Genomic DNA, 15,147 nt, shown 5'->3' with positions numbered 1-15,147 from the left:
TAGCTTTTTGTTTTTATTTTTGTTTTGTTTTGTTTTGTTTTTCATAGTGAAAACGATTTTTGAAAAGATTGTTGAAACAATGTCTATGTATGGGAGAGGGAGATACCACAGACTAGTAGGCCTATTACTAGTTTGTGATGTGGGGTACGGTATAGCATATGATGTCAATATTTTGTATGAAAAGTTTTGTTTTTGTTTGTGTTTGGTTACCAGAATGTGTGAAAAAATATATATACATCATATATGACTGGCGCTGGGGAGGAGAGGCATTGAAACTGTATGTCTTCCCCGCATGCGGGAGATCCGTCCCATCCCGTCGCAGCCCGAAACCTGCTAGTACCTGCGCAACCTGTGGCCCATGCTTATTGTGCATGCAGTGCTTTTGCTGGATTGATCACCACTGATGAGGGATCCCCAGTACCAGCTGTGTGTGTAATAGCTTGATGTGCTAACGGCAGCCTAGCCGTTTACTGAGCTGAGTATACAGTGCACGGAAATACGGCAACGACGTCAGCTTAATTCTCATTAGCTTTAAGGGCGCTGACCACCAGACCAAGAAAACAATTACTTTGAGGGATTTCCAACACAAGGGAGCATGGAACCTCGGTTGCTGACTTTTGCAGATACTGGGCAATACGAACCCGATGAAGAGGTAGACTATGAATGATTCAGTTCCAAACCTCGAAGGCAATCTTCTACGTAGTCCCACGTATAGCTTTGTGTGTTTTGTCAAATAATGCGCACATTTAAATATCTTTTTTTTTTTTTTTAATGAAAGGCATGGCTAGACCTAACTATACACAGCCCAGTCGCTGTGCTTCGCACAGCGTCTGGTCGGGCTAGGCTAGACCCTATCTATGGCTATGCCATAATCTAAGCTAGTTTATATAGACCAGTCCATGGATGATGTAGAAAAAATCTATCTCACTTGGTCTTACTCTTGATAGTCTTGGTGCTGTCTATACAGTTGGCAAAAGCCTAAACTGCGACCAGCAGCCCCATAGTCAAATACGCATGGCGTAATGTGTATGTGGTTGCTAAACGCAGTTTGCAACAGCCCTGATTTGTGTAGATACGTTACTTAGAAAGAACAGAAAGACACGCTGTCTGTCTATCATGTAGAATGTACCTTACAAAAATGAATAAATAACTGCGCTGATTTGCTCAAAACCTCTAAAAAAAGACATTTTTAGGCAAGTAACTTGACATAACCAACTGAAAAAACTTTGACTTGTAGTCATTAAAATGTGAAATTTAGAGTAGTTTTGCATTTCATGTATACACTAACATTTCAGAAAGGAAAAAGTGCTAAATAGCCTAGATGTTCTAACCATGATGCTGTGGATCCCTTTGACCCTAGTATTGTATGTGAAGAGCGGAAAGTGTGTTACAAAATTTGCTTCCACTGCTACCCATTAACTGTAGGAGCAGGAACTGGCAGAGGAACTCTGGACTGAGCTGATTGATGAAATGACACTAGGACTGTGCTTCGACGTTCATCGTTCAGTGAAGCTGGGACTAATGATCATGGATGACATGACTGAAGAGGCACAGCAGGTACAGTATTATAATGCCTGTCTTCTCTGGAGCTCTTGTAAAATCTAAGAATTTTTCTAATTATATTATCCAAATGAATGCAGGTTTTTTTCATATATTTGCACTGCATTCATGAATTTTCCCTCATTCAGAAGCTTCTTCAGTCTATTCCATAATGTAATTTCCTTGAACTTCTTATGCTACATCGGCAGATTGGTTTGTTTGTTGCTGCGCTAATGAGATTTCTCCCTGAACTCTTCCAAACCCTGTCTCCTATCCCCTCCCCCCTTTGCCCCTCCTATCATCTCCTTACATGATTACCTTTTTTTCAGGAGTATGAGATTGTGGACCAACCTGGACTAGATGTCTTTGGACAGCCCCTGATTAAGAAGCATCTAGAGTGTGTCTGTCCAAACTGTCACCGGAATCTGGCAGCGAGCAGATTCGCCCCACACCTTGAGAAGTGTATGGGAATGGGAAGAAACAGCAGCAGACTGGCAAGCAAACGGTAAAAGCAACATAATCAGGAACTCCCATGTTCCTGGACAAAGTGGAGTAACCCTCTATATCTCTGTATTCTTGGTCAGAACTTGCCAAGCTATTGTATCTTAGGTACCAGGTATTTGGTTTGCTCACCCCTCCCCTATCTTGGCCACAGTGTAATAAAATACAAATCCAAATAGGTGTAACAATGCAATAGTCCCACTCAAAGACTATTGTGATGTACTGATATCGTAGGATTAAGCTTAGAAGTCAATAATTTGCTTAAATGTGATTGATCCCTGTTTAGTTTGATTCAGGATATTTCTGCAGATGGCTGAAGAGATTGCGCTGAGGTAAATGGCTGCATTGGTGATCAGTGAGATAGCTTGCCATTAGCTTGGCTAATTTGAGAACATGGCAATGTAAGGAATAAGAATTATCAAAAAAACTGGCAGAGGCAATGTCGTCTGAGGTTAAACAGATTATTGGGAAGCGTCTCTTGCAATTTATAGTGACCTTACCAGGAGGTCAGATTTTTTCATGACTTGTTATCTCTCTCCACTGGTTGAACTTTGCAGGATAGCAATAGCAAACACGGCAAAGCTTGACAGCGATGAGGACGATGACAGGGATGTTGACTGGCCCTACACGGTCAAAGGTGAGTTGGCCAGATGGAGGTCAGTACAGTCTGCCTGACTGTCAGCTTTGAATGTGTCAGAAGGTAATGTTTATTGGTTCTGTAGTTGTTAGCACTCATAATGGAAGTTAGCTACGAGAGCATTTAAACAGATTTTTATTTTGTTTTTAATGTAATCAAGCCAGGTAAGTCATGTTTGAAGTAAGTGGAATATCATAGAAAAGACTTAGGGCAAAGGAAGCAGAAAAAAAAATAATACATGGATGATGTATGCTCATCTTCAGATTGAATATCAGGTCGTCAGTACAGTGTATCAAAAAGCTTGTTGCAGAATAAAGAATAAGTAATGCATTCTAAAAAAAAAATAAGTGTATACATTGAAACTTTAGCGTCATTGAATGAACCATGGTGCCTGTATCACGATCTACATTTTGTGAGCACAGGTATTTTCTATTCTTACTCCTCCAAAAGATATAGCTTCTTGTAGAGACATAAGCTTTTTTTTTCTTTCTTTCGTTTTTCATTAAAGTAAGCAACATCCTGTCAACACTCATTTTGGTAACAAATCTCAAGATATATGAGCTGTAATTTCAGCGTGACATGACAAAAAGGGTAGAAATACTGTTTTTCCACCAAAAATATAGCTTTTCAGGCCTCGGAATACTGCAATGCTGTTTTCCAAGGTTGACATCCTTGTCTGAACCTGTTGAGGACGGGCTGATTTTGCTACAACACGCATTTCTTGTAGACACTTGCCTGAGTATACTGGGGACTCATCCTCAACGGCTTATCCGTTAATATCTTCACTGGGCTCATTGGGTGGACAGGTTCCTGCAAGAAATATTAAACACCCATGATACCATTTCAAATCCAAACCATAACAGGTAGGCTTATTTATTAAAACATGCAATAATTTGAGTGTTAACTATGCTTCAAGTGATATGAACATTGATGTGGAGATATGAAGTCTAGCACTGTTTGTCTCATATTTTTGGTTTATGTGTCTTAGGTTCAAAACGTACAAGAAAGGACAAACTAGGAAACAACTCGCCAAGGAGAAGCAAGTCCAAGTTGAAGGGCGGTGAGATATATCATCTGTGTGTGCAGCTTGTAACAACAAATATCATCTACTTGTTTATTGCTGCTATCATATTTTCTCATGCCTGTGCTAAAGTTGATGATTATTAATGATATTATTTTCCCACACTATCATCAAAGTCAAAGGAAGTCCATCCTTGAGGTGTGAGTTTTCTTTAATTTATCTCCCTATATACAAATGAAAGAAAACTCACACTTTAACCTTCTCCCCTGTGCTTAATTTCTTGCTTTTATAAGTCCGTCCTTGTGGTTGCAAACCACATCTTTAACAGTCTGGGCTAATTAAACTGGGTTTAGAGTTCTATGTGAGTGACATCAGAGAGAAACAACATTGAATACTATGTTGTGTAGCCCATATATTGCAGGTAAAGATTATATACTGATGTTCAAGTTATCATAAGAATATTTGTGTGACTTTGCAGGAAATTTAATATATCTAGTACTGTACTTCTATTAACTAAATTTCATTTTCAGTTCCTTTCCTAATAGATACAGCATACATCAAATAATTGTAGTTAAAATAAATGTTGAAGGCATTTTGTAAACTATTCAGCACTTTTAAATGTTTGGTGGAATTACAGAAGAATCAGAACATGCTGTGTGTCTTCAGTGCAAAATGCACAATGTACATCATATGCAACCAAGATGATGTGTTTCTCGTTCTGTATTTGTGTGTAGTTATATCTTGCAGTATTGATGTACGATTATTCATGCACTCAATACTTTTAAAGGACAAGTTCACCTTCATAGACATGTGGGTTGAGTGAATGCAGTAATATTAGTAGAACACATCAGTGAGAGTTTGAGGAAAATCGGACAATGCATTCAAAAGTTATGAATTTTTTAACTTTCTGCTCAGTCACGGCTGGATGAGAAGACTACGATAGATTGTGATGTCACATGTGTACAATGATATAATAAAAGAATAAAGAAAATTTAACATATTTTCACTTTTCTCGCATAATAAAAGAACACTCGACTTCTCTCTTTCAGAAGGCAGGGAGAATAATATTACTCTTAGCATACGTCAGTAACAAGTCGAAGAAATATGCACTTTATCAAAAAAGTGAAGTTTTGTGAAATTCTCTTTTTATTTTCCTGATATTGTTGTACGCATGTGACATCATACACTGTAGTAGTCTTCTCATCCAGGAGGGATTGCACAGAAACTTTAAAAATTCATAACTTTTGAATGGATTGTCGGATTTTCCCCAAACTCTCACTGATTTGTTCCACTAATATTGCTGCATTCACTCGATCCACATGTATATGACGGTGAACTTGTCCTTTAATGTTGTAATCAACTTGCAGAAAGAAGCACTAATGATAAACTTAGTTATCTGTCATATTGGAGTGAATAGTCATAATGTCGCTAACAATTTGACTCCATTTAGATATGGCTGAATTGGCTGTGGGGAGTGTCAACTCAGAAAGCAGTGTGGCAGTATTTAAGGTGAGTCGAACGTATGTGCATTGTTTGCATTTTGATTCTGGGCCAAATGGAGGAAAGGAGACTGAAAACATTTCATCTTTGTTCATTTTTGTTTGATGAGAACAAAAGAACAGGTCGTCCAACCATGGAGCTACCAAAAAGATGGAGTAACAACGGTTGGGGTCCTTTTGAAGTGATGCTCGAAGCCGACTCGTAAAAAGTAATCCTCGCTAAGCCCCCGTGAGCGAGAGCGATGACAGATGAGACAGTGCGTACGCACAATGACGTCATCCGCAGCGCGTTCGCAAACTGGTTCTTACCATGGAGCTACCTAGCTCCATGGTTCCACCATGGAACGTCAATGCATGGGACTACACAAACTGCAACTGCCCCGTCGACTTCGAGCATATTCGATTTAACATGATTCTGAATTAATTATAGCTACAAATAGTGAATCTGCAGTGTAACAAATTGTTTAACATGTCATACCGTCGTTTAGTATGTAAATCACGATATGATACGACCGGCATGTAAACAAACACTGCACTCTCGACACGATCAATAATGGCCGTCACGCTGTCCCGAACAAACACAAAGACAAATAACAGCTGGCTTCACAACGGTATAGATAAAATGTACGCAATTGTACGCAGTCAACACTTACGTAAGATTGTAGTTTCAAATGTCAGCTTTACGGACAGATATTGAAATATGTGGAGAAATGTGAGGGATTTTTATTAAGAATTTTATTCTTAGGGTATGTACTTTACCACAGTCACAAAGCATGACGACAATACACTGTACAGTACCTTCGCTGTTCATGGGCCAATTCAGTTCGTTCAAAGTGCACTGCACTCGGTATCTCCTCTGTTTTGCCTGTGGATATTATGCGCATGCGCGTGGTCTTCAGCAAAGTTTTGCGCAGCCATATGTTGTTGCAAGTCGAGTTTTCGACTCGATACAGCACTATATTGTATGTGCAATGTTGGTGAGTATGACGTCATTTTTGCGGCTCGGAGCATCGTTTGCCAAAGTATCCCCTGCGGGACGAGTTAAGCCGTCCCAGCGAGTGCGGTGCTTTGAAGTCTGTCAGAACTGACCGCTCGTAGTTAGGTTACGTAATATTGGTGGCCTTCGTTGTTACTCCATCTTTTTGGTAGCTCCATGGTCCAACTGCTGCTATAATTTGTTGATATGAACTCTTGTTATTACTCTGAGGCACAAAGTGCACACTCACTGTAGGCGGGCCTTTTGATTCTCACTAAAAATCACATGCTTACATTATGGCATCACTCAAAGTCAGAACATGCTAATCTTGCCCTTTTGACATTTGGCAGTGACACAAGAAATTAGCCAGGATTTCCTTCTTACTTTGATGTATCTTTCCTGTCCAGTCAAACTGGAAAAAAGAAACATTAGTGTGCTGATAGGTAATTTGCGATGATGTGGAAAAAATAATCGATAATCACATGGTGTCAAAAAAAAAAAAAATTGTTGTTAATCAAAAGTGAGACAAAAGTGAAGTATGACTCATTCTTATGAAGAATGCTGTCGCACAGTGCATGTGCAAATCTCTTTATATCTGCAAAACTTACTGTTCATTTATTGATGATCACCTTTGCACTGCAAATTATGGATACCTCTCCTAGGTATTCATATGTCATAGGTCATATTATATCTCTGTATTGTTAATTTGAACAAATAATCATCACACATATTAATTACTGTCATCTCTGTTTACACTTGCCCAGGCCATGTCTCTGGAAGATAGGAAGCGGGTACTGATGTCAACATGCGGCGTCATATCAGAACATACCAAGAAAATGTGCACAAAGTAAGGAGAGACTCCCTTTTCTCCTCAAATTCTCCTTTCCTTGTTTTTATGCCTTCGCCACGAAGTGGTGCCGGAGGCATTATGTTTTCGGTTTGTCCGTCCGTCCTTCCGTCCGTCCGTCTGTCCTTCTGTCCGTCTGTCCGTCCTTCCGTCCGTCCGTAATGAATTTTGTGGACAGTGTAACTAAAAAACGTTTTGAGGTATCCTGATGAAACGTGGCATGTATATGTATTAGGGGGTGAAGTTGTGCCTATCAACTTTTGGGTGCAGATGCTCAAGGTCAAAGGTCAAAAGTTCAAGGTCAAATATGTAAAATTTCACTATTTCCACCATATCTATGCAATGCCTGAAGATATTTTCTTGAAACTTAATGTATACATGTATTACCCAATTAAGATTCTCTGGTGAAAGTTTGGAATCATGAGGTCAAAGGTCAAAGGTCAAAAGGTCACGTAAATACATTAAAACTTCACTTTTTACTCTGTAACTTGGAAATTGTTCAAGGTATCTTCATGGAACATAGTATATATATACCTGTACTGACTGGCGGTGATTATCTAGAGAATTTAGGGGTCATGGGTCAAAGGTCAGGGGTCAAAGGTCAAGGGCAACACTTCAAAATTTTACTATTTCCCTCATTTATGCAATGCCAGCAGGATTATTTTTTTTCCCCTTGGTGTATGCATGTATAACCTAATAGAGATTCTCTTGAAACTTTCTTTTTTTTTCTCTCTTTTTTTTTTTTTGCCTCGAAGGTCAAAAGGTCAAAGATCAAGGGAAAGTGCTGAACTAACTTTTTCCTCCATATCTCGGAAGTGGCTCAAGTTATCTTGAAACTTTCTACATACTTATGCATGTTCTGCCTGACAGTGATTATCCTATGAATTTTAGGGTCAAAGGCCAGATGAAAATGGTAACAGTGTACTTCTCAATACAAAAATTGCACTTTTTCTCCATACCTTGAAAATTACTCAATGCATAAACTTATGAATGGGTCAAAGTCAAGTTAAAGTCCTTTAAATCCCCAAATGCATGCTCTCCTATTCATCCAATTAAACCTAGGTCAAAGAAGGTGAACATTCAACACATTTGTGACAAACTTGTCATTTTAATATTTTGCCAATTTTGTGAAAAAGTAATCACACATTGTCCACATGTACTATAGACCTATTAGGAGAATCATGCATTATGGCGGAGGCATACCAGTCGCCTTAGCGACATTTCTAGTTTTATTTTCTTTTGAGCTTTAATTGCATCAAAACTTTGGGCTGGAATTGGCAGGTGGAAGGGTTAGTGGCTGTGGCTGTCTATGCCCTTGAAAATCAACTCTTTTGTCACCAGCTCCAAGGAATTTGCAATAATCTGATCACCTTCAGTAGAAGCATGTCTTTCACTCCTGGGAAACCGGGACAGTTCTTTCCTTGTATAGCAGTATAGGAGAACCAAACAATAATCTGATTGATATTGACACTCATGTCAGGCCTGCATGATGTCATATTTACTACCAAGTACTCATCAGCTTTTAAGTATTTGCATGATGTCATGTAAACATTTATAGCATCACAGAATATAAAAGGTAATTAGACATACTGGTACTGCAAACCTTTTAAGAAGGGGATATCATATTGATAGAACAAGATGGTGGAAAAGTGATGAACAATATCCACCAAGGTATAAACACATGAAGAAGTTATAGTATGGAGTTGTCATTCTGTTGTTTAGTCCTTTGTCTTTTCTGTTCTTCACAATATGGACCTGTTTTGTGTCCCCCTTTTATGAATCCTTTCTGTGTCGTGTGTTATGATGCCTTTTACATTTCTTATTTTGACCCTGTTTTGGTATCGCCTTTGCACAAATCCAGAGTCATTGCATACCCTGACGTTTCATTTTATTTCCAATAATGACACTCTTTAGTGCAGTCCTCATTCACAGAACCCCAGGATTATCTTATTATTTCTAAGTCCTTGTTTTAACTCTGTTTGTGTGTGTCTTTCCTGGCCAGAACCTTGAGGTGTCCACAGCACACCGATGAACAGAGACAAAACGTGAGGAGATTTCTTCTTGGTTTGGAGACGGAAGAGAGACTGAGACATAAAGGAGATGGGTGAGCTAGACTACGGAAGAAAGCTTGGGAGTATCTTAATTTGTTAGCTTCTTCCTCAATAGCCATTCAACTCACAGATGCCAGTCATGTGGGATTGGACCAAAGAATATACACTGATGCATCCAACTCATCAAAATATAACAATGCAAACTGGAACTCGTACCTTTTCAATGTTCAAGATTATCATTCACCTAGTTTAATGTGTGCCACTGATAATGGGTTGTACTGATTGATAAGATTTGATCATGATTTGATTTATCCCCCCCCCCCCTCCATTGCCAATACTTCAAGAAAGACAGGGTTGAGAATTCTAAAAAGGGCCAGAGTGTCTAGTAAAAACTTGTGGTAAATAAATGGCAAACTTTCCTAATTGAAGCAGCAACCTCATTTTAATTTAAGATCCATATGCAATCATCTTGGACTCTGGGTATGGTTGGATGACCCTTCGAAAGCTGGCTGATGATTAAGCATAATATACTGGCAAGAGAATGGGCTCACCAGGAGGTAGGGGCTAAGTCCACATGCCAGCCCCCCAATGTGAGCTTCCTATCTGCTTCTCCCCTTCCCAATCACTATCCTTTAAAGGGATCGTACAGTTGTGGTTGAGACCTAATTTCAGGTTTCTAACATTTTTTGGTGAAATAAGGAGAAACCTCTTGTGAAATATAAAAGAGCATGTAATTCTATGAGGAATTCAACATTTATTTGATGAAAATTGGTTTTGAAATGGCTGAGATATCCAAAAAAGAGCGATTCTAATAAAGTGTGGGACCCACACTTTATTGCGATCGCTTTGTTTTACTTTGTTTTTTGATGTTTCAGTCATTCCAAACCCGATTTTCATCAAATAAACTTTGAATTCCTTTTGATATTGTATGCTCTGTACTATATCATAAGTGTTTTCTTGGTATCTGGCAAAAAGTTAAAAGCCCAATTCTCATCTCCACCAATACTATACCATACCTTTAATACCCCCTGAATTAGACCTCTGCTGTGTCTCTTTCAAAGGAAAATGATTTTGAATGAAGTTAGGGTATTCCATAGCAAGACCTGATAGGTGGGTTCCAAGACTTTTTGAGCAGAGGGACAAAGGTCTTGTGATAATTGTTCACTCTTCACAACTATCGGACTTGTTATCAGCATTTGCAGTCACTCGCTTTTTTATTGATGATTGATGAGAAACCATGGATTTCTGGACGTGAAGTTGAAGAGTAATGCAGCCCATTCCCCTCGTCTTCTCTTGCCACCCACCACAGAACGGGGGTCTTAGAGACGGACGAGATTGACATCGACACGTACGAGGATGGAGACGGCCAGGCCCTGAGAGAGAGGTTAAACAGACTGCAGCAGTGGGATGCCATCAGCAACCCATCGCCAGCGGAGTCCACGTCCACCACAAGTAAGAGCCATACCCAACCATGTCAGTGGGTCTACCAAGAGACAAATTTTATGATCAGATCTAGATAGACCATCTGGAAAAGTTGTTTCTTAATAATGTGTACATAAGAAGATGATTCATATTGGATGTGAACAGCTTAGTGCATCTTTCAAAGAGATTATCAATAGAATAAACTGATAGACAAAAGCTGTTTTCCTACCTGTGATGCCAGTGTTGATGGAATCAGGGGCGGATCCAGGAATTCTGTAAAAGGGGGGGGGGGGGGGAACTAATATTTCTGGTGCCACTTCTGGGTTTCATTTCTTTTTTTTCTTTTAATTTCTTTTCTTTTCAACGAAAAATAAAGGGGGGGGGGGTGTGCACCGGTTGCGCCCCCCTCTGGATCCACCACTGGGAATGACCTTGGGTAGCTCTTACAACTGTCAATTAAAGCACGGCTTTGTACATCTAAGCCCACATCTTTATCTAAATCTGCTGAAGACTCAAATTCCAGAATGTTGTTTTCGTCTACTCTGTTCCATGCTGTTCTTACCATTAAAAAAAAGGAAATATATCTACATATTGTGCCATGTTCTGTGCTAGATTCCAACGATGGCCAAGCATCCAAGAAACGGAAAAAACCAACCAAGCTGACCCACCGCAAGAAGAGTAAACAGCGCCCTCCCTCATCTCAGTCGCAGACAAGCAGTGGTTCTGTGCCTGCTGCTTCTGCTGCAACTCTGCAATACGATGTTGTAGACTGACAAAAGGTGTCTGCAGAGAGCAGGCTGTTCCTAAAGTTATGTTTGAAGTTGGTAACAAGTTACTTGCTTCCATGAGACAATGATATTCTTCCAAGAAGCTTGCAGGAGAAAGAGAGAGAGAGAGAAAGAGAGAGATAGTGAGAGACGAGGTGGATGAAGGTGTAGAAAGAAGAGAAGACACGAGGAAAGAGATGTCCTTGACTCTTCCCGTGCTGGGCGTGCCATATGAATGTTGTCTTGGAGATGCATTATTGTCAGTGGTGCAAAGTGCCACTTCAGCAAGCTATGAGTTAAGCGTTGGAGGATTACCTCAGTAAGCACATCATTAACAAGCAAATTATGTTGTGAATGTCAGGTTTTGCTGAAAGACCAGTTGCAGGATATGCAAGTATACATAGTATTCTTTGAAGGGCAGCTAAAAAGGAATTACCTATTCAGGTACAGTAGGAGGTTGCGATACACTCACTGCTGCTGGTGCAAGAGGCATTCCCATATTGGGAAGAGAGAGTGGCAGAGTAAGCCAGGGTGGGTGGTTCTTGGGCTGCATGCAGCCGCTGAACAGATGGCTCCGATGTAGTCGCGTAAGAGGCTACAGCTGTAGTTATGGTTTGAAGGTTTGTTGTGTCATGTTCAACAAGTTTTGAGCCAGCTTAGCTTGTTCCCTAGGAAGTGTCCAGGGTGGGTGATTCTTGATCTGCATGCAGCCGCATAAGTAATGGCTCAGATGTAGCTCCTCAAGAGGCTAGGTATGGTTTGAAGGTTTGTTTCGTCATGTTCAGCAAGAGTCCAGCCAGCTTATGTGTTTCCCGGGAAGTGTCCAGTGCAGGAATCAGTGTAAGACATGTTATATGGTGTTGGACTTGTTTTGATATTATTTTGTTAAGAAGACAAAGTGACAGGAATAAAGACTTTATTCTGTTGACCTTTGTGGGTCAATTCTGATGTTCTTAGTTTGGAAGATTGAAACTCAGAAATGTGTGTGATGCTCTGAAAAAAATATTCTGGGATGCCTGGTTAGCATGATCACCAGAATCAGGCGTACAGCATAATAACAAATGAGTGTGTTTATGCGATAGCATAGAATATTCCCCCTTCTTGTTATCATGTCATGGAAGTAAAGAAACAATTAATAATTCCTGATGCTATTCCATTCTGTTGTCTATTTCCACGCTCTTCTACCATGATGATAATACATGTAATAAATAAACAGGCTCATAATCAGTGCTGCAGTTGCTGTAGATAGAATACTAACTAACTTTGCATGTTGTGAAGAAAAAAAGTCGGAAATGATTTGAAGGTTAAAACCAATGCACATGAATGCTCCCTTGAAAACTTCTTTGTAGAGTACCAAAGCATGATGTCAGAGCCATTCATCGCCAGGGAAACTCACTCTAAACAACCTCACGTGGTTCGGTCTGTGAACACTATTGTTGCTACCGATGCTCGCACCTGGTTCCAACCCAGGCTATAACAAAGACTGTGACATCATCATTTTGGTACTGTATTATTTGAATGATACATAATTCTTTAAATGTTTTGCCTGTCATGAATGCACTTCATCCCCAAACCATTTTTTCGTCTTTTTTTGTTTACTTTAAAAAAAAAAAATTCTTGTGTATGATTTTGATGCAGCTGACAGTGTTCCAGACTTAAAACCTTGTGATGGATATGAATCACTGGAAGTTCACTCCATCTTTTAGAATATAGGTGTGAGATCATCATGTGAAGCGAAAGTTTTATTTGACACAGTACATGGCTATGAATTTAAAAGTAATTCCTGTCCCATGTTACCTTATGGGTAAGGTTTGGTGATGTCGAATAGCTATCCAGCAATTCCACTTTTTACGGATGTAAGTGTATAGATTGTTGTCCTGGCTACTGAGAATGAGACTACTACCTTTAATGTAATGTGTCCTGATGATGACCCAAGCATTCTCAGAATGTGAAAAGGAACTGAGTAGTGAAAGCCCTAAAGTGTAGTGAAAACAATGGGGAATAACACATCAATATGTGTGTATCTTCCAGAAGACATATCAATAGGAAATTACTATTCTAAATCTAAACCTGCTAACCATCTGCCAGAAAAAACAAACAAACAAACAAACAAAAAATGTTCATCAACACAGATCAGAAGATTGACAATGTTTTACTACTTGTCAGACATTGTCAGAATTCTTGAAATGATGTTAGCTGCAATATATATAATGTCTGTACCACAAAATCATAAGCAGTGCTGTATATTCAGGGTTACTGTTCTTACAACAAAGAGGTGTTCATCTTCATTTGCTGGCATACAGTGACCAATGCTGTAAACTTAATTTCCAAATGTATGTCGCATGAAAGTGTGGGGTGTTCTTCAAAAGAGGCGGGCCCATTCCTGCCTGAAATTACCACCTGTCCAGCACATATATGTTTCTTTGCAAAGAGTCCATAGTCACAATGTTGAATTTGGGTACCATATCTTTCTGAGGCTACTGTGAGTAGAAATTAGTGCAGAATACGGGTAGATTCAAAGAGCCTTCTTTTGCTGGCATTTCTCACCTGGAAGGCAGTTTGAATTAAACTTGGCACATGTACTTCATAACCTATTTGGAAGGTAAAATTCAGATAAGCTCTAATCATTTTGATTTGTAGTTATGTTTTTTTATTTCATTTTAAGCACCTCATCAGGATGTGTTTAAGTGCTCTACATGATTAGTACTGTCCTGGTCACTGGAATCCAACAATCATCCACAGTAAACTCACTCCACTTCAGTGGGAGCATTTTAGTTGGTCTCTCTCATTGTGGATGGGAGTGTCCCTCTCAAGGACATGTGCCATGGCAGGTCTTGAACCGTGGACTTCCCTTTGCAAAAAGTACACCACACAAACCACTAGACCATTATTCCCCCCACTGTTGAAAATTGAGAGTCAATTACAGTGTGTTGGAAAGTTGACAATACTTGCAATCAGAAGGCTTCATATACTGGTATCATTTGACAGTAATGTAGACATATTTGCAATTACAGAGTATTTGAAAGAAGCAGTGGAAATTGTTTCAAATAAGATTGCCATGGAGCCAAATTTTCACAGCTGCCCAGCTTATAGTTCTTGTGCAGACATGCAACAAAAATGCCACCTCAAATACTTCTTTTCTGTGTGTGATGTCAAAAGTAGTTCATGATGCACCATGACTAAACTCACACTGGCAATTCAAGTATATTGTTTCTCACTCATAGATATCCTGCAATACTGCTCGTTCTTTGGCAATGTGATGCTTGCATCTAGGGGATTAAAGTGCAGTGCCTATGGCAGAACAATGTAATGATGGCAAAAAATAAAACAAGACAAAACACAAACCTACCCACATGTGTGCATGCACACACACACACACACACACACACACACACACACACACACACACACACACACACACACACACACACACAAACAACAACAACACACACACACATCAGTAGAATAATTTCACTGCCATTTTGATGGTGCTATCCTTTTTTTCCCCCCACAAAATAATAGAGTATGGTATTTAGAAAGTGCACAGTTTTTATTTAGTGCCATGTTCAGATATACAAGTAGGTATGTTTTCTCTTATCATATGACTTGACTGCATGGGATACAACCATACACAGTATAGAATGTGCGGTTGCGAAGGTCATGTCATTTTTGTATGGTGGACAAGTCATACTTGTAGAGAGAAAGTTTGTATTGAGGTTCTAGAATACTTTGACCGCAAGACAAAATATCGTATTCTATCGCTATATGTGAGACTGCACAATAACTTGTAGTACGTGTGTGTGTTTATGGTTACCTGGGACATGTGCCCTGTATAACTTTATGGAAAAGCACAACTTCTCTTCATTATGCCAAGTGTTTTGCCTCAA

At 39.5% G+C, this 15,147-nt stretch overlaps 1 protein-coding gene across 1 annotated transcript; it reads left to right on the top strand.

The window, feature by feature from the left end:
- The first annotated feature begins 534 nt into the window (after nt 1-534).
- LOC139741894 (ataxin-7-like protein 3) lies at nt 535-11,266 on the top strand. Its single transcript, XM_071652469.1, has 10 exons — nt 535-652; nt 1,426-1,557; nt 1,869-2,044; nt 2,598-2,677; nt 3,666-3,737; nt 5,149-5,207; nt 6,938-7,020; nt 9,023-9,124; nt 10,381-10,523; nt 11,106-11,266. The coding sequence occupies exons 1-10, from the start codon at nt 596-598 to the stop codon at nt 11,264-11,266; spliced, it is 1,065 nt and encodes a 354-aa protein (XP_071508570.1). The 5' UTR covers nt 535-595.
- The last annotated feature ends 3,881 nt before the right edge of the window (nt 11,267-15,147 follow it).

Source organism: Diadema antillarum, unplaced genomic scaffold, assembly GCF_040938485.1.
Source record: "Diadema antillarum isolate AM-2024a unplaced genomic scaffold, OU_Dant_1.0 seq00000961_RagTag, whole genome shotgun sequence".
In the NCBI taxonomy this organism is placed as follows: Eukaryota; Metazoa; Echinodermata; class Echinoidea; order Diadematoida; family Diadematidae; genus Diadema; species Diadema antillarum.
This window is presented reverse-complemented; position numbering and strand designations above follow the sequence as displayed.